We start from the raw sequence: 23,535 nt of genomic DNA, 5'->3' as shown, positions 1-23,535 counted from the left end.
ATACAAGAAGAGAGTGAGAAGTTTGGGCTTAAACTGAACGTTAAAAAGACAAAGATCATGGCGTCTTGCCCTATCAAGTCCTGGAGCATCAAGGGACAAGAAGTGGAAGCTGTGACAGATTTTCTCTTCTTGGGCTCCAAGATTGCCTCGGAAGGAGACTGCAGCCATGAAATTAGGAGACGCCTGCTTCTGGGAAAGAGAGCAATGGTTAGCCTTGACCGCCTAGTAAAGAGCAGAGACATTAGTCTGCCAACCAAGATCCGTATAACTCGTGCTATGGTATTTCCAGTTGTGATGTATGGATGCGAGAGTTGGACTGTGAAAAAGGCTGACCGCCGAAGAATTGACGCGTTTGAATTATGGTGCTGGCGAAGACTCTTGAGAGTTCCTTGGACTGCCAGAAGATCAAATCAGTCAATATTGTCGACCATAAACCCTGACTGCTCATTAGAGAGTCAAATTCTAAAGTTAAAGCTCAGCTACTTTGGTCATCTGATGAGAAGAGAGGAGTCGCTGGAGAAAGATTTGATGTTGGGAAAGGTTGAGGGTCGCCGGAGAAGGGGTAGGCAGCGAACGCGATGGTTAGATGGCATCATCGAGGCACTGCAGATGAAGTTATGTGATGTTAGGAAGATAGTGAGAGACCGGAAAGCGTGGCGTGACATGGTCCATAGGATCACGAAGAGTCGGACACGACTGAACTGAACTGAGGGAGAGCTTGTGCCGAAATTTTTATATATCTTTTTTACCGTAATGTGCTCTTATCCGCACTAACTGGCAGCTGCTATTGACGATCTGTTGAGAAAAAAGATAGAGGCTCTTGTTTCACCCTATTCTTTGCTGTTGACGGGCAGCGGCGACGATAATTTGGCGGTTTGACGTTATTACAGCTTCATAAGCGTTGCCGATGTATATATACAGCATAAAATACATTCGTAAATAATGGCAGCGAAATTACATCTCGTATGCCTTCTGAACGCTGACATTTACAACTCACATTTGACACGTATTTATGCACTTTGCACATACTTATGAAGTTTTCTAGCTGCCAAATATTTTGACTCCAAGAAGTTTCCTCCTCATAAAGTTTCCTGTCTGTCCGATTCTGCGTGGACAGTACCGGGATTCATATATTCTCTGTAGATCACGTCCGGTGCTTCGAAAATACGAGTGCTATTGCAACGGGGCACTTCGTACTGCAACGTGCGGTTGTTACACCGTTAGTGGTTGGTTGGTTTGGTTTGTGGGGTTTAACGTCCCAAAGCAACTAATGCTATGAGACACGCCGTAGTGGAGGACTCCGGAAATTTCGACTACCTGGGGTTCTTTAACGTGCACTGACATCGCACAGCACACGGGCACCTTGCTTTTCGCCTCCAGCAAAAAGCGGCCGCCGAGGCCGGGATTCGATCCCGCGCCCTTGGGAACAGTATGTCGAGCGCCCTAACCACTGCGCCACCCCGGCGGGGCGTGTTACACCGTCAGTGTCTATCTTATTGTTTATTTAGTCCGTTCGTTTTGCATTTGTGGGTAAAAGGCGTGCCGTGCGAATCCTCCCTAACGACGTGTTTTGTGGACAACAGTTTGCGGCACTATCCTCATAAGCAGTTTTCTCTTTCTGAATACGGTGTACCGACGTATTGCGACGGATGCATAAATGCACTTTCTTCCGATGAAATGTTTGAGAATTGATTGATCGTGGACTGAACTCCAATACCAGCGCCTTGTTAGAGGCTACAGGGTTGCCATTAAATGAGTGTCATAACTCCTTAGCTTTGTATACGACAACTGATGATGATCTCTCCTGCGCAGCCCGATGGCGTCTGGACGAGAACCCGCAGTCCGGTGGCTGCCACCTCTGGCTGCCTTCTTGCTGTCGGTGGTCGTCCTCGGTTCAGCCCAGGAGAGCCGCTTCGTCCATGTGCCATGTGCCAAGCTGTTCACCTCCATGGCGCCCATGCTGAAGCCCTGCTCTTGCTACCTGGTCGGGCCTCCCGACAACGGCACCGGCATCAACTGTGACCGGGTGGCATTCCAGGTAAAAGCGCGAGCGCATCAGCGGAGGAAAGACATGCTCAGTTGTTGAGAGGCGGAAATGCTACCTGGTCCGGTATTCTATCTGGAGTTATCTCCCTCTCTTCGATCGCTTCTTGATACTTCGATCGCTGCTTGATGTTCAGTTATTTTATTAGGGCTATTTGGATTTGTATGTGCACGCGAGTGCGTGGACAGGTGCGTGTCTCTACAAACGCGCTTCAAAGCAGTTAATACATTTCTTTGTTGTTTTCTCGTATTCAGTAGACGTAAATTGGAGCGTTAACAAGTGAGGAGAGAGATGTTGTGCTCAAATAAAAGGCACTTTCCAAAGGCAGTCGAAAGGCTTCACGTTCGGTTAGCTGTCGCGCCGGGAAACTAATCTATTACGATTTCGAATATATTTCTTTGGTTATTATTTATTTTCTTAATTCTCTTTCTTTCTTCCTTTTATTCAGCAGCGCAAGAAGAAAAACATGAACAAATAGACAGGACGAAACTGGGCCCTTTTCTTTCTCTTTTTCCTTCTCTTTATTCATTCCCTTCTCGCTTTCTTTTTCTCTCTTCCTTTTTTCTTAACTCTTCCTTTTAGCTTTTTTTTTTTTACCCTTACCTAGCTCTACGCTCCACAAAATACAAAGTCATCATCATTTGTTTCTTTCTTGGCTCCTTCTTTCCCCTTCGGTTTCAAGTATGCCCCCGCTCCTTAGCGTATCGACCTGTTGGGTCAAGCCCGTGCAGCCGCAGAACCAAACCACCTCGCAGACCACGCATTCTTTCGGCACATGCAGGGCAACTTCCCGATGCTTCCGTACCGGCAAAGAATCCACCGGTTCTCCCAGCGCCACGCTGGAGTGCAGGACCTCGAGGCACAGCTGTTCACGGCGAGCGGCGTGCCTCTGCGGGTGCTCGACCTGTCGCACAACCGGGTGCGCAGACTGAGCGAGCGCCTCCTCGAGGGGGTCCAGGGCAGCCTGCAGGAGCTTCACCTGGGATCCAACCTACTCGGCGACCAGCTGAGCCCCGTCTTCGCCACCAACGAGTTCCGCGCGCTGCGCGAGCTGCGCCTGCTTGACCTGTCCGACAACCGGATACAGGGCGTCGACTCGGCTGTCTTCAAGGGACTCGACAAGCTGGAGGTATACCGCACTCAGCTCTCCGCTAGTGTCTATCCTTGCGTGCGTTAATGTTTAATTCATTTGAGGAGAGCATGCGGCATTTGCTCTAACTGTGCACCTATCTTGCTGAAACATAGAGCCTGATGAAAAATCTTTGGATGAAATTGAAGGCAACGCAGAAACCTACGCAAAGAAAAATGACGGCCAGTGGGAGAGAGCACAGCTTATTAGAAAGCAAACGCGAGTTGAGAACATTTTAGCAAATATCAAGAACCCGAAATGGGCATGAGCAGTGCTTGGTGCATACTTTCGCGCCATGGCCACTTACTAAACACGATTCAAATGGGGAGCTAACGTAGCCTGCGAGAGTCGGGCGGGGGGGATTAAAAAGTCGGCGGGTGTAGGCTTGTGCAAGACAGGATTAATGCAAGTCGGTTGATAAGGCATTTGTCTTGTGATGGGCATTACTAGACTGATGAGGATGCTGAGCAGAAATGCGACTCTCCGTCCGAAATACGATCAGGGGAATTAAGCAACTGTTCCGTACATCGTCATGTTTGGTAAAATTGAGCAGGCAACCACGCAGATAGTTTAAGGCAGTACCGGAGATAAACTGAAGTCAAAAAAGTGTACCGCATTCTGATCACAAAAAAGTGAACACCCGCGGCGGAAATAGAGCGCCGATGAGGGAGAAAACAGAAAATAATAAAATGGAATATACGTGGCTCCACTACCTGCTGATTTCGCAAACGAAATTATTGCGTCGACACGATAAGCTGACGCGGATGCTAAGGGCTACACTACATCGCTATTTATTAAAAAATGGCGGCGCCCGTCGTTTCCGGCAAAGATCTCAAGAATTCGAATCGATTGGCAGGGAGATTTTTAAATAAATTTTCTCGGCAAAATTTTTATTCAGAAAGGTAAAGGGCTGAAGCTGGCCTCAGGGTCACTCTAGAACATCAAGTGTCGCTCTTTAGTTGCATGTGTCCTTCTTGCTCTAGGTGTCAGTTCCACGAGAGTGTGCAGATAGAATACACACGTTTAATGAGCATGCAGAGTCGGTTGCACTATACAGACGGGTTATACGTTATTTCATGGAATGACGAGAGCAGTTAGTCCGCGACAGAAACATGAATGTTGTAATGCATTATATTTCCTTCGTTTCGAACCAGCACCATGCCGTTAAAACGAAACTCTCAGCGCTGTCGCTGCATGCATTAAGATATCAATGCAATTGCCACGTAAAGGGAAATGCATTACGATTTTCATTTGCATTTTTCGTTCTCTCTCTGCGTCAGTTTGATTGCATTGGTGAGCAATCCACCGACGATATAATGACTCTGGGCTAACAGTGCATCAACATAATTTTGTTGTTCTGCTTTACATTATTTTCACGCACTTGATTCATTTAAAGGGACACTAAAGAGAGAAAGGAAGTGGGTTTGCATCGATAGAATGCCAGTTCCTGATTACAGAAAGACCACTCTTACTGAAAACAGAGCTTTTATAAGGTAGTAAAGAAGAATAACAGAAATACAGGTATCGCCACCACAGCCAACCGGCCGAGGCTCGCAACTACAAATCGCGTGACGCGCTAGGGATCCCGGAGGCTGACAAATGCGAATTACGTTGCATGTTTGAATGCGGTCGTACGTTTTTTCTCAAACATGATAACACTCTTTTATCATACGGAAACGACGGCGAAAAGACAACCTAAACGTTGCAAGGCAAATACAAAAATATACTTGGAGGCGCCACAGGCGCCCACTTCAGTTTTGGTTATGTTTCTGCTCAGGCATTTCGTGCGCACTCGGATAGTTTGTTTGAACCTGCAGCGCCTGAATTACGAGCTTGGAGCAGCAGATGCGCCTTGATGGTTCCCATTTGAGCATTCGGAGGCACGAGCGAGCGAAATCCGCTACCGCCGACACACTCCTTCGTTCACACTTCTGCGCCAACATATCGCCGCCGTTGCCGCTTCGACTGCGACCTGACCGCTTGACTGCAGCTACGTACGCCACGAAAATCATACATATGCTAAGTACCGAAGGAAAAACGCATTATCATTCAATTGTTCACTAAATCATGGATCATCTGACCAACATATACTGCGTCAACAAGACCTTCAACGTGCTATTTGCAGGCGTCGTAAACAAAAGGGGCATACTTGCCGCTCATACCAAGGAGAGCGTCGATATATTGCGCTCTTCGCCCGGCGAAAAAAGGGCCTCGGGTAAAAAGTAAAAACTAAAAATAACGAAGCACCAGAAATACATTACAAAAGGTTAAAAAAAATCGATTTGTAAAAAAAAAAAAAAAAAAAAAAAAACGCCAGAAGCGGTACTGCTTGCGCCGTAACGTTCGGCGCTAACCGCTCGGCTACGCCGCGCCACAGGAACCTTGGAAATATTTCTAGTTTTTATGTCATGGCCCCATTTACAATAAAGTGTTTCTGCTGCCGGTCTAAACATTACAACTTCTTGATCATCGGCGCATGCTGCCTGCTCTCACGTCTTGCAACTAATGTTCTGGATGCTTATGCGCACTATATTGTGCACTGGATCCATTTTAACATGTGGAATTTCACAGCGCTGGCAAATGTAGTAGCGCCGGCACTTCGGTCATGTTCTGCTACCGTGGACGTAATTTTCGCTGAACACGGAGCTGTAGCACAAACCTTGAAGGAAAAAAGTGCGACGAAGCTTCAAAATTGACAAGCGCAGCAGCGAGGACACTATTTTGCTGGTAACTAAATCTTATTTGTATGTAAACATGTCAGGAAGCGTTGCGATGACCGAGGGCTCGGTTTGTTTATACACAGTGCAAGAAGGAGCGCAAAAGCTTGAGAAACATGTAAAGTATTGTGCATTACAAGCGCTCTATGTTTTTTTTCTTCCTTTATGGGCCCATCGCTCGGTAAATTACACTCTTCATCGTTTTATTTATTTCGGCTGAGGCCGTCATTGCGAGCACGCTGTTGCCATGTTGGCCCTTGAGGGAAGCGACGCCGCGGGCCGCGCCGGCTCGCTAGCTATCACGGAGTCTCCGCTTACGTCATAGTGTGCGTCACTCAACTCCAACTACGTAGTCGGAGGCCACAGTTTGAATTCGACCGGCGGGAACAAGAAAAAACCTAAACTTCTTATCGCAATCTCTCAGTAATTATTCGATTTTTTGCTGCCGGATATGCGGCGACAGTGTCACCAAACGTAGTTTATTAGATTTTCATACAATCTTTGGCTGTCTTTAGTGTCCCTTTAAGGCCATGCAGTTCTTTTGTGCCCCCTTCTGCGTATTCATCTATCCATTATCAACGACCATACACCACGTACAGGTTGTGGCTTAGGTGGCGCATCCGTTTGTTGCGCAGCCACCAGCATAGTTTTGTGGGCGCTGAAATGTCATACCACCCACTTCCGCTTTGTCATTCTTGTTATGAAAGGTCAAGTGTATGCATGTGTGGGGACTTGTTGAGAGTACTTTCTTTTGTGAAGCCGCTTCGAGATTGTAATAGCCTTCCGAGGCCCAAATTTCGGGACAGGCCAACTTCTTAATTTTTTATTTGCTTGGCCATTATTTCCTTTATTTATTTTTTTATTGTTATTTTGTTTTTACCACAGGTGGTTTAGACTAGGACGCAAAACGTTCCGGTTGGCCAAAGGAGGCGATCCTTAAATTTGTTAGGAAATTTCGTCTCTGACAGCGGCGGGGTTTTGGTTTGACGAGAACTCTATAATTTTATCGCATTAATAGCTGCAGATGCTCTCGCAGCTCCTGAGGTCGGTTGGATTGCTCGGGGAAATGCTGAAATGATCAAGACAGGTAACCTGAACGAATGAGGGCCAGGGAACTAAGAAAAATTTTGTTAACGTTTAAAGGCTGCATCATCAGGTCAAGCGTCGTCACCCCTGAAATTCATGATATCACGCATGCAGCTCACACTAATACCGCATATTGCGTCTAAACGAATATCGCAATCTCAGCACGTCTTAAAATTCGAGACGCCACTGCCCGGCCACACAAGGCTTGTTCTGAAGCTTCCTCGGAGAACGAAAAGAGGGAAAGGGAAGGAGGGGCACTCATTACAACACTCCATCGTTCTCCGCGTTCCCCCGTGATGCGAGAGAGCGACGGGATTCCTTTCGCGAGGAGCGGCGCGTCGTTTCGTCGCTTCTCGCTCGGCTAAGGCACATGGGAAACAAGCGCCGCTGGAACGTCGTTTCGCTTTCCTTCCACGGCCGTCCAGCCGGACAACAACGGCCGCTAGTCGAGCCGAAGAAAGGCCAGGCACTGTGCGGGCCGCGTACGCGTCGACGGCGGTGTTGCGCGAGACACGATCACGTTTTGTCGCCGCGACGAAAGGAAGCCGCCGCCCATTGAAAGCAGCGGCCTTGTGTGCGTACCTGTCCAGCCGTGCTTTGTCGCTCTTTCTCTGCAGAGATGGTGCTCTCTTCTCGCGTAGTACCGTCTCAAGGTTGCGCCCCAGCAGCAGTGGTCGTGCGGTACTGTGCCCCCCCCCCCCTTTTTCCCTTCCCTTACAGCGCAGCGGCGGTGAAATTCCGTTTGCACCGCTGCAGTTCACACTTCTCCCTTCAGCCGACTACTCACTCAGCCTTGGGCATGAGTGCGCGCCTGTGGGAGTTTAGTCGTTGGCGTTGCCTATAGCGGTCATTCAGCGAGACGAAATACCCGCTTTGCCCGACTTTTTTTTGTGGTGGGTGGTTATGGCCAGCTGCGCAGTGGTTAATAATGTGGCCTGACAAGGTTCATTCCGTACTTGCGGCCCAAAAACATTTTTTTTTCTTCAGTTTTTCTTCTTTTTTTTTTCTTTTTTTGTAGCCATAAATCATTGAAGGACATTCTCCAAAGTAAATGCGAACGTGTATGATTACGCGCATTAGCGCCGCTGGGTCGAGGAGTGCATGACGCGTGGTCGTGCCCATGAAAGCTGCGGGTGGGGCTCCGCAGTGACTGTCGTGCAGCAGCGAGTCATAATCACTGTGTTGCAAAGGTTACTGGAACAGAGATCAGTTGACAACAGTCGTTTTGGCTTGCGTTCTTTCCTCTTTTTACGGTGGGTGTATCGTGCCGGACAATGTGACGGGTTCGAATATCGATGCCTCCGCAAACCGAACAGCCTTTGTAAAGATTCAAAGTATTCAGGAAGAACCCCAGGTGGTCGAAATTTCCGGAGTCCTCCACTACGGCTTCTCTCATAGCCTGAGTCGCTTTGGGACGTTAAACCCCACAAACCAAACCAAACAAAACCATCTTCAGCCTGATGCTCCACTTCGTTGCTGGATGAAATGTCGCTTAATAAAGCAAACTAAAAGCTACAAGACAGAGGTCAATCGGATAAGGTGTTATAGCAATCAGAAAAGAAATAGTACGACAGAATGGGCGGTAGTATTAGTTGCCGTATGTTAAGCATGTCATCCTTTTATCCGTTTTTATCTTTGTGCTTCGTAGTGTTTTGAAGCATTTCGGCATAAAACACTTCCTGCGGAAAAAGTGTTATGCCAAGAAGCCATCTGTGACACGCTGAACGCACTAGCGAACGGCCGTTTCGTTAACGGCTAACGCCAGACGAGCAACGCGGGCTCATGCTTGCCTCCGCCGGAGTTCCTACATTGTTTCCGAAACCTTGACACGTGAAATGGCGCGATCACGTGCCGAGCGCAATTACGTTGTCCGCCGCGTCAGATGCCGGCGCACGCTCCATCTCTCCGCGTCCGTCACATCATATCAAGCGCCACGATGCGAAGCCATAAAATGGTCGATTGGTCGGCATACGTAGCGTATTATAAATGCCCGACATTGCGCGCGTCACGGAACGCCGAGCCACTGCCGATTGCTGTGTTCGTGCAACAAATTCTCGAGCGGCGAGCAGCTTTTTACGAGCGCATTTACCTGTCCCAAGCCTGCACGTGAGTCTAAATTGTCACGATCGAGACCGAGTGTGCTGTGCTCTGGTCGAGCTGTTTCCAACTCGATTGGTGTTTTGCTACTTTGTTGCCTCGTGGGTTCTCCTTCGTGCTGCCTTAACGCCTCCTGGGTGGCATTGAGTAATCTTTTATGACCACTTAACTGGCTTTGCCCGGGCGCCGCCCTTATTGCATGTATTTGTGTGGTCCTGCGTGAAGCGGATTTCGCTCATTTTTCCTACGTGTTAAACTCGTTCCGCTATCGTTGGAGGTGGCCGGAGAAGTGTTCGCCTGCGCCAAGTGGCACGTGGGTTGGGGTCACAATGAGGAATAAACGTAATCTACAAGAGAAATAAAAGGCAAAAATTATCCGCTTCTATGAGTTCTGCTTTACTTTCTTTTAAATTTTATACCTAAATTTTAAATTTAAGAAAGAGAAACGAGACAAATCTATGCTCTGTCTGAAACATTGATTTGCATGCGACTTGACCATGCATATCTATATATGATGCAATAGTGACTGTGAGGAGCACTCAACGGTCTAAAGCCGCTGGGTAGGTTGTTTGCGCCGGCGAACGGAGGCCCAGAGGAGGACTCTAGGTGGTCAGAAAATAGTGTAGATGAAAAATCAAAGCATCGCGTAAAAGTCCTCCTGCGCTGTGAAAGGCACTTAGCCTCAATTGATGACTGGATACCGGCTGCATAAGTTATACCAGCGGGCCCTACTCGCGCATTAAAGCTGCATTTGGACGAGTCGGCATTTTTTCAGTGCTAGTCGTGCGTACTTTTCGTATGAATGCATCGTGTTTATCCGCACAATCTACGCGCAGACATCGCAAACCAGGCAGCTGGTCTGCATCCAGCGGTCAGAAGTGATCACGTGATGGGGTAAGGGAGACGTAATTTTCTTGCTCTACTGACAGACCGCCACCGCTCCTAATTACGGCTACTGCTGCTGCTGTATGTTGCTATTATTATACTGCTGCTAATACATTTCATAATAAAATTTTCGAGACACGTAGGACCGCCTAAGTGTAAGGAGGCTTAAGCTCGCTCGCGCAGTGAAGTCCGATCCTAAAACGCGCGCTGTGAGGTCATGTGGGATAGTGAGGTGAATAGGGTATGCAATTCCCCTAAGTCTGTTCGAATCCATATCGCTTAACTATACAGACGCACGCCAATTAGGCAGCGAAATGAAGGCAGAATATGAAGAACAGTTGCGTCACAAGTTTTATACGAAGGAGGTAGAAATTGGAGCCACATAAAGACTCGTTAATGATGGTGCACCAAAGGCGATAAAGGGTTGCCCCAGGGTCTACCTGTTGTACATGTCATTGTCCCACTGGCCGCTTCGATGTGGAACAACAGCTGGTGTCACAGTTAATTGTTATGGCAAATTAAGGTCCGAGGGCCGAGCCCCATAAATGGTCGTGGGTTCGTGTCCTTCACTCACGTGACAGTTACTCGAAATTCAAGCTCCATACCATATTTTAGGACTAAAATCCCTAACCATACTTTGGGATTCGAACCCCCTGCCTTCGCTCTCAAAAAGACAATGACACTATTACGCACATAACTTCTGGTACCAATTTATGCGGACAACTTCCGTGACAGGTTCTGAGGAGAAGAATTCGTCTCATGGGCCATATATAATAACACCCCAGTCCAATATAGCAGTGCCCCCATCACTACAAGGAATACTACTTTTACTTCCATGAATCCTATTACTGCTATTATTATATGACTACGCCGCCACCACTACTATACTGGTAGCGTACATACCGCGACTGACTCTAACAGTTACGTGCGCACTGGTGCTCGCGAATGGGACAAAATCTTGGATTCATGCCTTCAACTTTTTTAGTCTTGGCGAGCATTCAAGCAGCACAGGTTTTCGAGGGCTTGGCTTTGTTTTGAAGAAAACTTTCCCCTCTGCGCCACACGTAGATAACGTTCTGTGTCCTCCCGCGCTCATGTCTCTCTGGCACACAGAGAAGATGAAAGAAGTTAAAGAGAAAACAACTTAGCCGCTTTGTCGACGCCGTTGTTGAAACGGGCTGGTGATGTGTGTTTTGGTAAGGACCCGGCCGTTGGGCGCCCGATAATGCTCCCTCAAAAACTAAGTCACGCGCCGCTAAGCTCGGCCTGCGCTGGGGAAGCTGCAAATCGAGCGCGCGGCCTCGCGGCTTGTAGGCAATCAGCGCGCGGCTCTGACTGTTCGTGCATTCTCATCCTATTTGTCCACTGCCCGGCCGCCGGCGCTGCTCCCGTTTTCTCCGCGCCGCCATGATTGCTTCCACCACGATATACTGCATCGTTAACTCCGTAGCCACGAGCGGAAGATTTTTCTTTCTCGTTCGGCGGCCTGGTTTTGTCGAGCAACGGTTTCCTCTCCTCTTCGAAATGTGTTCCACTTGGCACCCTCAGCAAAGAAACGAATTGACTGAGCATAGAAGCACCGGCCTTGAAATCGAGTGCTCTTTTGACGTCATCAGCTACCTGTTCTTTAACCCACAAAAAGAGCCACTTTACCCAAGAAGGATCGCATCCATGTGCTGAAACGAGTCTCTGGTCTTGAGTCGTGTATCAGCTTCACTGCAGGGCAACCAACCGGAACACACTTATTTCTGGTTAACCTCCCGCCTTCCCTCCCCCCCCCCCTCTTTCTTTCTCTCTCTCTCTCTCTCTCCGCATACAAACAGAGGAGGAGGTGAAATGAAAGCTGGAGGGTCTCTTAATTTCACGGTTACGAAATAAACATCGCAACGATAGAGGCTAGAAATTATGAAAAAAAAAAAAACAACTAACGACATAAAAAACGAGCTCAAGCATGGGCACTAAGTAGCTTGCAAGTATTCAAGGACGAATACGTGCAGCACAGCTTTTTACACAGCTTACATTGTCAACGCAAGCAGTCTTACTTGGCCGCGGACAGCGTTTGAGTCACTCCATGCATATACGAATAAGCCCATATGGGAATAAAAAGGAGATGGCATGCCCTTTAGCGCACTCCGTTGTTAGGCCGGACATTCTTTTGAAGCTCTGGGGTATATTTTCATTGCTAGAAATGCATAATACCTGTGGTCAGCGACGGAAACTGATTTTAACAACAAAACATGCGAATCTAGCAACTGCCGAAATTTAAAGCGAGCCTTGTGCAGCCGTTAAATGTCTGCTGCCATTTCTAATTGCGTAAAATAAATATGATTTGAGGAGGCATGATGCCTCTGTTGCCCATAAAAACGCATTCGACACATTTTGTGGTGAAATGCCCCAGAGTTTGGAGAAAAATCATGGCACTACGGGAAGGAAGGGGCGGGGGGGGGGGGGGGGGGGGAAGAGGCGCTAGTAGTCATGTTGCCCCATTTTTACTCCCTTATGGGCTTATTCGTGTTTACAGCTCTCAAATAATCCTGACTAGCGCTGGCGAAAACGTGGACCACTGTACATGAGAACATTTCGAAGAGTCGTCAAAGCGGGTCTCTAGCTTGCAGAGATCCAGGCATGATGAAGGATCGATTGACTAAGATACTGAGCATGAGAAATCGGTAAGAGGAGTATCGTTCGGCGGGTGACGGACACGCCGCGACTGTCGCACACTCGTGGGCATTTTAGTGATGCAAACTACGCTTGACATGGCGAATAAATTAACTTTAACATTTCCCCCAAGGACATTGGCTAAGTGGAGCTGCTTAAAAAATAAAAATAAAGAATATTTCCCTATCTATAGCTCCGTAAGCATAATGGGCATCTCTAACCAACAGAAAGAAATCCCTACTGGATACTCAACCCAACTTCCTCACCTCATCTCCCCCCCTCCCTTTCCCATCAGATCACTCACTCACACACACACACACACACACACACACACACACACACACACACACACACACACACACACACACACACACACACACACACACACACACACACACACACACACACACACACACACACACACACACACACACACACACACACACACACACACATATATATATATATATATATATATATATATATATATATATATATATATATATATATGAAGGAAAGAAGCCAACAGTCGGCGAGGCCAAGGAAAGCGTTGGGGATGGTACATTGTCTTTTTTTTTTGTTTACTTGAATAATCACAGAAATTAGTAATGTAATCTGTTTAGGGGAAAGATAATTAAACACAAAGTAGAAGAAAAAACAACTTGCCGATGGTGGGAACCGAACCCACGACCTCCGAATATCGCGTCCGGTGCTCTTCCAACTGAGCTACATCGGCCGCTGTCCCCCCTGCTACTTGCTTGGGTATTTATGTTGTCTGTATACGAACCTTGTCTGTATACGAACCGACTGTTGGCTTCTTTCCTTCATGTATTATAACGAGCACCCTCATTTCCCCTTAATTGATCAGCTTGTAGCTTACGGGGGTCTCGGTTCTGGCAGTCTTGAAGCCATAGGTAGCGTAAGAGGGTTCTAGCACAGCTTTCGCCCTCGCTCTTGATCACGTTCTACGTGACGCTGGCGGTAACAAAGGACGTTCAACGTCCGCCGCTTTGGTTGAGGGTGGCGCTGGTGAACACTCTCAAGGTTCGTATACAGACAACATAAATACCCAAGCAAGTAGCAGGGGGGACAGCGGCCGATGTAGCTCAGTTGGAAGAGCACCGGACGCGATATTCGGAGGTCGTGGGTTCGGTTCCCACCATCGGCACGTTGTTTTTTCTTCTACTTTGTGTTTAATTATCTTTCCCCTAAACAGATTATATTACTAATTTCTGTGATTATTCAAGTAAACAAAAAAAAAGACAATGTACCATCCCCAACGCTTTCCTTGGCCTCGCCGACTGTTGGCTTCTTTCCTTCACGTATTATAACGAGCACCCTCATTTCCCCTTAATTGATCAGCTTGTATATATATATATATCATGCGATGCGTCACCGCGCAATAAGTTTTGCCCTTTGCGTTGTGTTTTAATACAGGCACGGCCGGGACAGCGCACACGGAGCTCTCAAGATACTGCACATAAATATGCACCAAGCAGACCTTTATCACTACGTCTACTTTGATCACAACGTGTAATGTACTTCATAGCACTTGTACACGACTCATTTTATGGACAGATCTGCTTGGGTGCCGAAACGTTCTTATAGGCGAGGCATCGCATTGTGATGCGACTTGAGATCCGCGCTTAACTCATATCGCCTTAAAAGCACGTGCAGTCGCAAGTACATCTTGCTTGGGCATAATTTTTTATTGTGACTCATTTGGGGATGAGTAACAAACTCTTACCCTTAACGTTTGCACTGCACTCGCACCGATGATACGACTGCTAAAGAAAGCCTATGCGGGGCGTTATTGATATACAAATTGCCGATAGGTCTGAGGAAAGGGGGATGGCAAAAGTTATGGGGGAAAGAGAAAGATACAAGGTTCTCAATGCGGATTTTCAGAAAATAGCAAGGAGAGATAAGAATGCCTTCCTGAACATACAGTGCCAAGCAGTTGAGGACAACAGCCAATTAAAGAACACAAGAGCTCTGTATAAGACAATGTGTGTCCCTCCCAATAAGCTTCTATCAAAGGTGGCGAAGTAAATTCTTAACTTTCTCCACAGCCGTTGACCAAAGCGCGTTACTTGGGTTAAACGTGCTGATACGTGCGCAGCAGTGGCTGGACAGTCCACCTTAGCGCTGTTGCCAGTCTATTACGAGCCGTAATGTGTACTGAAAATGAGCTTTGTAGGCATACGTAACGCAAGCGTTATAAGTTTCACGATATGTATGCCGGGGGACTATAGCAACAGGCAGTAGCCTCCCTGGCAAGCGGTCGAACTCGGCGGCAGTGAGACAGTTTACCCGCTGTATACTCAATCGATGCTCCAGTATCGCTTGCCGTTGCACTGTTCTGCTTGATCACTGGGTAATTGGCCCTCATAAATTGAAAGGATTTGACTATTTGACTCTTACGCACTGGGACACTGCGTTTGGATGCACTGCCATCCCTTCTTCGCGGTGACATAATCGCACGTTTTGGGACGACTGTGTAAAAGTTTGCATCTATAAGCTCGTAATACCTCCATCCGTCCATCCTTTAGAAGCGTGGTTTATTCGGTGAGCATGGCAGCTTTTAGCTTGAAGGTTATCGGCCACAAATTCTCACGATATCGAGACACCCTTGCGTCAGTGAAACTTGCAGAAAATAACTACATCAATGCAGCTCAAACCTGGCGAACTCGGAAATCATGGCCTCACGACTGCTTTCACCAGCCTAGGTGCAATCGTATGATTAAGTTCAGAAAATCAGCAGTGAACGTTTTCTAGCTGAAATAGCTCTCTGGTCATGTGTTCTCCAATATATCCTCTGGTCGATTATCCTTTTTGAAAGCATTTTACCACAGATAAGCCGGGCACCAGGCCAAGGGAAATCTTGTACCCATTGGAAAACCGGTGGGTACCTGGCATCACCAGGGATCGAACCTTCTCCCGAATGCGGAAAGTGTATCAAAACGTATGTCCAGGGACACGTAGCAACGCAGTCTCGCGCTGAGATTTTCGTGAGCGTCAGCAAACTCCACTTTTAGCCAGAATTGAAGTCTCTCTACTGCTTTTTCTTATGTTGTCCCCATCCTTGATTAAATTCATAAAAATATATCCCACGTAAGCGTGCACTGCACTCTACGGTAAGTTTGCTCGTCTTTGCATGCAGTAATGAAGGAGCTTCATTTCACCGCTTTTCTTTTCCGTGGTTTCGTAACTGTCTACCATTTCCCTTTCGGTGGGTAAAAGGAATACATGTTCATTGACGATTCTCTCTCTATCTCTCTTTCTATCTAGCTATCTTTTTCTTGTTGGCGTTTGGTGCATGCAGTCTCCAAGGAAAGACTGCTCAAAACAAATGCTGTTCTCCCCCTCCCTCCCCCTTTATTTTCAAGCAGCACTCTTCGCTTGGGTGGTAATCCCACGGCGATCGCTTTGAGACGGCCTCCTTTACTGCAGTGATAAGCTGGGTTCACTCGCCAGTCCGAAGCATCGCCTCTCGCTGCAAACCCCCTTTGGCGGAAATTAATGCGCGGCGGCTGGATTTTTTATCGTCCGGATTTTGCATAATCCCCGTTTGTGACCAGGCATCGAGCGGCCTTGGAAGCATTTGGCGCTGCCGCCATCGCGGCCTTTCCGGCAGGCGCAGAGACGTTTCGGCCAGAAAAACAGGTTTACCTCGCACAGCGTGACTCTATCGAATTCGAGCGTAATCGCCACGCGAGTCTTTGCCCTTTGAGCATACGCACATGCGCCCTGATGGGGACTGCAGACGTCCAGCAGCTGAAGGAAATTTTGATTTTCGGAGAGGTTTGGCTAGCTGCCATAAAAGGAAAGGGAAAAAAGCTTTCGGTTTACCACTGTGTTGACATAACAGATGCGCCCGCCAAGGTTCTAGACAATTGAGCCAGGCGACAGGAACTTTATCCCGGCCGCCGTGGTTGTGTTTCGATAGAAGCGAAGCGAACTGAGTGTGTGTGCTGTGCGATATCATTGCTCGTCAAAAACCGCAGGTGGTCAAAATTATCCGGAGCCCTCCACTAGGGCGTCATTCATAGACTGCGTCGTTTTGGGACGTTAAACCCCATCAGCCATAAAGAGAGAACTTTTAACTTCACATATATTCGCTTTATGGATTTGCTGTACGGAGACTGCACCCTCTGTGATCCAAGATTATCAAGGAACTCTTACATTCGGAGCAGAGATTTAAGCTAGGCTATCCTATAAAAAAAGGGGGGAAAGGAATATCTTTAACCTGCTTCTCTTATCTCCGATTTATGGCATGCTTTTAAATTTACCGTGCATTGTATCCATTTGGCACATCCATTCTCGCATACACCTTGCCCTTCTCCTCCCCTGTCCTTTCTGTTTTGGTAAATGTGCTTCAATATACACCCGGAGCTATTTCGCATATAAATAAACTCATTGCTGGTAAAGTGAGAGGTCTTCTGATTTGAGGAAATAGATCGGGTAGAAGAAGGACATGAGAAGACGGTGACTATTCTCCAAGAAACTTGAAATCGGTTGTACAATTCACTATTTGCCAAATTCCGTCTTTTTGATTTTCGCAAAGCTATAATCCACTATAATTTGCTCCGAACCCTGTGGGTGGGTTTTTCAGTCTTCGAACTCATCCCTGTCATTTGCGTTACCCCAACTAGCTGCGCTGACATTGGTGTAATTATATGGTGGTATGGAATAAAGAAAAAGAGCAAACAGCGCTGGGCTGCAGTCATGGAGGATGTTCTGAATATTTCTTAGATAGTCTGGCCGAGTGAGGTTGCACATGGCAATTATGATTGCAGAGGTACGAGAGGCATTTTTCGAGCAGATAACCCTGGGTACCGTTGTGATGGGGTGGAGGCAACAGCGATAAGCGACGACGATGATGAGGATTCAGTCTCTTTCTATCCCATGAGCATGTTCGTTTTGCGAGAGAGGGGTGTTTGTTGTGATTGCTTGTATTCAGTTTTGTTGTTTGGCGAAGAAGGACTTGTGTTTCAATAAGCAGACACTGAAAGCAAGCGGCATGTTGCCCAACCATGAAATTGCACCGAATAATCAGGGGCGCATAGTTCATAGCGGCTTGAGAGGGATCTTCGGAACAGGGATAGTAATCATGGGATTTCTTTGGGGTACGCGACATTGAGCAACTCCAACAACACCGTGGGAAAGGAGCTTGTAGAGTAACGGGATGGACAGGCGGTCGGTTGGCTCTTGACGCAGTCTCGTAGGCGGTGTGTTTGTGGAGAAATGTCGAATACGTTCATTCGAACTCACCTGGAAAAGGGTGAGCTACCGAACTTGTAAAGCTCTGCAAGTAGATACCTGCTTCCCTGCCTCCCTCTCTTGACCTCACCCCAGCCTAATTTAAAACGGACACCACTTGACAGCTGTGTGTAACGGGAAAGATATGCTCAGTTAGACGGCTAATTTTCAGCAGAGCCATCTGAATAAGTGCTAACATGATTATTCCTAATAATTTCATTTTATGTTTGTTCTCTTCCACTCTTGCCCTGCAGGTGCTTAACATCAATGACAACGATTTCGAAGACGTGCCGGCGTCCAGCCTGGTCGACCTGCCCGCCTTGACATGGCTCAGCCTCGACGGAAACCGCATCTCCGCGCTTACCAGAGACGCTTTCCCGCCCTTAGAAGCACTGCAAACGCTCAATCTGACCAAGAACATAATCTCCACGATCGAAGATGGCGCCTTCGCCAATATACCAGGAGTGAATGTCCTCTACCTGGGTTCAAACCGGATAAAAAGCCTTACCGCTGGTGCTTTCGACGGATTACAGCGTTTGACCACGCTAGACTTGTCCAACAACTTCATGGCGCACATACCTACCACGACTCTGCGCCGGCTGCCCGCGTTGAAGATGCTCACGATGAGCTCCAACAAAATCCGCTCTTTCAGCGGAGCGGCGCCGTACGAACTGAAAGGTCTCGAATACCTTGACCTTAGCCGGAACGAAATCTCGCAGATCGAGCCGGGTAGTTTTGATGGAATGAAAAGCCTCAGGGCGCTGAGGCTAGGCGTCAACCAGATCCGCAAAGTGGACGCGGCAACCTTCAGGGGCCTCGTGAGTCTCGAAGCCATCTACCTCGAAGACAACCAGCTACTCGTCTTTCCATCGGCCCTGCTGAGCTCTCTTCCGCGACTGCAGAAACTTCATCTAGATTACAACAGGATTGCAGTTCTCTCGCCTGGCGTGCTGAGCGCAGGAGTCGGCATCAGGGAGCTGTCGCTGGCCTACAACCTGATCACGGAAATTCCCAACGGCACCTTCAGGGACTTGCAGCTTCTTGAAACGCTCAATCTTCGCGGCAACAAACTGACCACGCTCTCTTCTGGGAGCTTACACGGACTGCAGAGCTCGCTGATGGTCTTAGACCTCGGAGACAATGGCATTGTCTCGGAATCTCTGAAGCTCGAATTTCCTAACCTGCAGCTGCTGAGCCTAGGCAAGAACAAGCTAACGTCCATACCCCCCAACGCATTTTCGGCGCTCAGTAAGCTCAAGAGACTCGACCTGAGCTCCAACCAGATTCGATTCCTCCCTGCAGGTCCGCTGGCCTCGCTGCGTGAGCTGCAGTACCTCGACCTAGCTTACAACAGCCTGACAGACGTAAAGATTGGCTCGTTGAATAAGCTCGTCGAACTGCAAGAGCTCACGCTTAAAAGTAATTTCATCAAGGACATGAACACGATGGCCTTCCTAAATCTAACACGCTTGAAATCTTTAGATTTGAGCTACAACAGGTTGAGTGGAATACGGACTGGCACGTTTGACCAACTCCCTGCGCTTAAGACGCTTAAGCTTGACAACAATGTGCTTAACTCATTCAAAGCCGAACTTTTCGCCAAGGAGACGTTCATAGAAGACTTAAACTTGAGCCACAATCAAATAGCTTACCTTTATCCGGATTCTTTCACGATGCACCAGCGGCTTCACAAGTTAGACATCAGCCACAACAAGCTATCATTTTTCCCGAGTGAAATAATCCGTTCAATCTGGTCTTTGGAGGAGCTTAAACTTGGATACAACAAACTTCATACCCTAGAGGACTCAGATTTTGCCGACCTGCCAAGGTTAAGATACTTGGATCTTCAGCACAACCAGATAAGCAGTGTTGGTGATAGGGCTTTCCAGAATTCGACGCAACTACGTCACCTTGAACTTCAGCACAATCAAATTTCACATCTCGGTGACAGGCTATTCCAGGGAATCAGTCAGCTTAACCTGGACTTGAGCTATAACCACATGAGTTCACTCGCTCCTGATGTATTTAGCCGACTTCGAGACTTTAAACTAGAAAGCATCAATCTGGCCCACAATGAGTTCAGCACGTTCCCAACCGTTGCTTTGAAAAAGCAGTATTCGTTCTTGGAAAAGGCGAACTTCTCTAATAACCACATTGAAGATTTTCCATCGAACGCCGACGTCCTTGTGAACATAAAGGAGCTGGACGTTTCGAACAATCCTCTCACCACTAACGCTCACCATGTCCTCCTTGCCGAACCTAAAAGCGTGCGTTTTCTTCACCTGGCAAACACTGGTATACGCAACTTGCCATTGATCGAAAGTCCGTTTTTGCGACTTCTAAACTTGTCGGGAAATCGAATATCCACGTTGTCGCCCAATAATTTCCAGAAAACTACTCTCCTCGAAGTTTTAGACTTGTCAGGGAATGAAATACCAAACCTCAGCATCGCCACAGCTGGTGCATGGACGAATCTGAAAAAATTGAGGAAACTGGACCTGTCGGACAATCCCATATCGTACCTGGTGAACGGAGACCTTGAAGATTTGAAAACTCTTGACGAGTTCAGTTTCGCGCGTCTTTCGAAGCTCAATCACCTAGAATGTGAAGCATTGCATCCCATGTCCAGGCTTACTAAAATAAACCTTTACGGGTACGCAAACTTGCAAACACTACACACTAGAAAATGCCTGGAGCCTTTTGAAGGCCTTGAGAGCCTCGGGATAGAAATTAAGGACAACTTGTTTAAGGATCAGCTGCAGAAAGCCTATAGTCCTCGCTTGAGCAACCTCTACGTGACGGGCAAAGCCATTACCGGGCTGTCGTCCAGCGCATTTGCTGGAATAAGGGGCCGTGAGTTCCGTGTCACAATCTCCGGTACAAGCATCGCCGACTTGCCGACCACAATCTTCCTTCCTCTACCGCTTTCCACGAAGCGGATCGTGAACGCGAACAACAATCATATCAGGAGGATCAACCCTCAACTCCTCACCGCTCTCTCCAGCAAGCAAGCCGTGCTCAAGATCGAAGGCATCCAGCAGAATCCGATCACCTGCGACTGCAACCTACTCCCATTCTGGCGTTGGATTCAAGACCACAAGGGGACACGTGATGAAGAAGAAAGCGAAAACGCGCCGTTAATCGATGTGGCATGCGTCGAACCACATCACCTCAACAAAATTCTCATCGTTAACTTGCAGATGGACGACCTCTTCTGCGACGACGAAGCCAACGACGAGGAAAACGAGGAGGCGCTGGCGACATCAAGCCGACTACATAAGGTCACCACCGTTGGAAGTATGCCGGCTGCGCGCAGCCCGACCACACCGATAAACAACAATATCGTGCGCAAGACCACGCCTCCACACCGCAAGGAACCAGAGATCATCTTCGAGGCACCCACAACTGCGCGCCCTCGCCAGTCGAACGGCCAGAGTGTGCTGACCAAGGTGGACACGATGATAATCGGCATCGTAGCGGGCGTAGTCGCCTTCTTGTGCATCCTCATCATGGTAATCTGCATCGTGCGCCTGCGCCGCTCGCGGCCTCCCCGCTACTCCTCTACGACGGGGCCCATTGTTAACGGGCACGTCAAGTGCACGTGCCTTAAGCCTCCGCCCAGCACGTGCACTTGCTTCCCGCCGTACGCGGTGCCGCTGGCCTACCATCCAGGCTCGAAGATTATGGGCCCGCCCTCCATGTACAACACCATGTCCAGATCGACGGCGTACTTCGGGCCGTACGAAAGCGACGTCGACCATCGGTGATGTCACCGCGCTTTGTATCCACTGCTGTGTGCTTGTGTGTGTGTGTGTGTGTGTGCAGATGAAGTGTAAAAAAGCCGAGAACCACAGAGCCTACGTTTGTGCTGAGTGCGGTTACTGAAGAGGCGGCAGAGGACCTGCTTTTCGGATATATCAAACATTGCGAATGTGTGCGTATATACAGGACGCTATATGCCGTGTGCCTGTGTCGCGCGGACACTTGTATTTGGAGGTACTGAATTATTCAACACCATGCGTGCCGGTGTCCACTCAGAGGTCACATTCAACTGAGCTCAAGGAGCAGAAGAATGAGGACATCAAATAATGAACAACTGTGCCTGCACGTCTCAGGGTTCCAGTGACGTGTCTTTCGTTAAAGTTGAACTTCGACTTCGAGTATCAGTCTAACAACGTTCGCATAAAAGATTTCCCGCCGCACACTGTTGGTCTTTGAAGCTCACTGATGTTAGCTTGCCTGCGAAGAATGATGCTAACTGGCCACCGAAGGCCACATAATCGCTTCTACCGCAAGCTTTTATGAAGTGCATCTACGGGCGCTGCGCACAAACGTTCAAAACAAGATAACAAGAGGATAAGCGATCGATGACATAAGAATGCAAGCGCTGAAACGTAAGCACTATTTCGATCTATAGGGCATTTTTCTGCATTTTAAACCTTTCAACTTGAGGATCCGTACAAAACCAGCTTACAGATCGTTCTTTTTGCTTGTAGTAGCGCTTAAGTGTTCTTGATATTATTGTGCTCTCCGTGATACTGGACAGGCATAACCCCCAATGGTAATCTGTGATCGATATTTTTAAAGATTTCTTCTTGCGCGAACTGTCCGAAGTAAAAAGAATAATGACCAACGACATGAATAAACATGGCTGCTAACCTATACAAAACGTTTACATGATTTTGTATCGATGAAGTGAGCAAAACAGAAATATGCATTACGTGCCTCTTTCGCTGAATAGTGAGTAAAAAGGAAAAATAATCCAGTACTTTTCGCTTTTTATTGATTTATATATATGTGCTTAATCAAGCTTGATTGCCACTGAGATCTGCTGTATGGCCACATAGTGATTGAATAGTGGTATTTTAAGTTTTGCTAGGCCATATGTGTGTTTCGAGCCCTGTTTGAGTAATATACCACGGAAAGACCGTTTAACCACAGGCTCTGGAAAAGGGTGCCACAGCTAACGTGAATCTGTTTAGGACTTGAAAAAGCATATCGTTGTTCATCACTATGTTGCCTAACCCTTATCAGTAGTGTCGGTCGAAAAAAAACCTCCTTGAATACAAATATAAATGTGTCGCAAGCTTTGCGGTATTGTAAATATGTGAATAATATCAAGTCAGTCTGCTCACATGTCAAAAATGTTTGACATTTTTAATGTACGCTGTGCCTTAGGATGTTTCTCCCAATGTCTGTTGCCAATAACACTTTTTAATGTTTTGAAATGTTTGCTTAAATGATCGTTAAGAATTTAGGGAGTCCTGTCATTTTCGAAGCCATAACCTGCTAGTACCATTTTCATTATAATGTTTGTTGGTTGCACTGTTGTTAAAGCGGGTAAATTAGGTAACGCGGCATTTCGTTGCCGTAAAACTTTATCAACACGTGCCACTATTTTGATTGTATAGAACACATTAAATCTGAAAAATAAAAACCCCGTCTTCGCCTGTCCTTTTCTGTGGCATCAAGATTGCACAAAAAAAAATGCAAATTTCTTGTTCAAAGTGCCAAGTGAAATTAAACAAGGTATACACCACGCTCACCTTATTCAATACAAATACGGTTTCTTGTTAGATATGCGCCAAAAAGCGCTTTCATTTACTGCGCTGGGGAGACAAGCCGTCTATTTACGCAAACAGTTTTACGAGGTTACA

General features: G+C 47.5%; 1 protein-coding gene across 1 annotated transcript; it reads left to right on the top strand.

The window, feature by feature from the left end:
- The first annotated feature begins 1,816 nt into the window (after positions 1-1,816).
- Positions 1,817-23,321, top strand: LOC146186172 (uncharacterized). The gene is made up of 3 exons (XM_084607073.1): positions 1,817-2,038; positions 2,826-3,173; positions 18,133-23,321. The coding sequence occupies exons 1-3, from the start codon at positions 1,817-1,819 to the stop codon at positions 21,643-21,645; spliced, it is 4,083 nt and encodes a 1,360-aa protein (XP_084463199.1). The 3' UTR covers positions 21,646-23,321.
- Positions 23,322-23,535: the final 214 nt, after the last annotated feature.

This window comes from Amblyomma maculatum, chromosome 6 (assembly GCF_055883805.1).
Source record: "Amblyomma maculatum isolate TAMU_Amacu chromosome 6, ASM5588380v1, whole genome shotgun sequence".
Lineage (NCBI taxonomy): Eukaryota > Metazoa > Arthropoda > Arachnida > Ixodida > Ixodidae > Amblyomma > Amblyomma maculatum.
Note: the sequence above shows the minus strand (reverse complement) of the source record. Positions and strands in the feature narration are given on the sequence as shown.

Bases quoted from the DNA above. Each gene is read 5' to 3' on its own strand.
- LOC146186172 (XM_084607073.1), top strand. From the start codon at position 1,817: ATGGCGTCTGGACGAGAACCCGCAGTCCGGTGGCTGCCACCTCTGGCT. The intron at 2,039-2,825 runs GTAAAAGCGCGA...CGGCACATGCAG, and splicing joins GTGACCGGGTGGCATTCCAG to GGCAACTTCCCGATGCTTCC. The intron at 3,174-18,132 runs GTATACCGCACT...CTTGCCCTGCAG, and splicing joins AGGGACTCGACAAGCTGGAG to GTGCTTAACATCAATGACAA.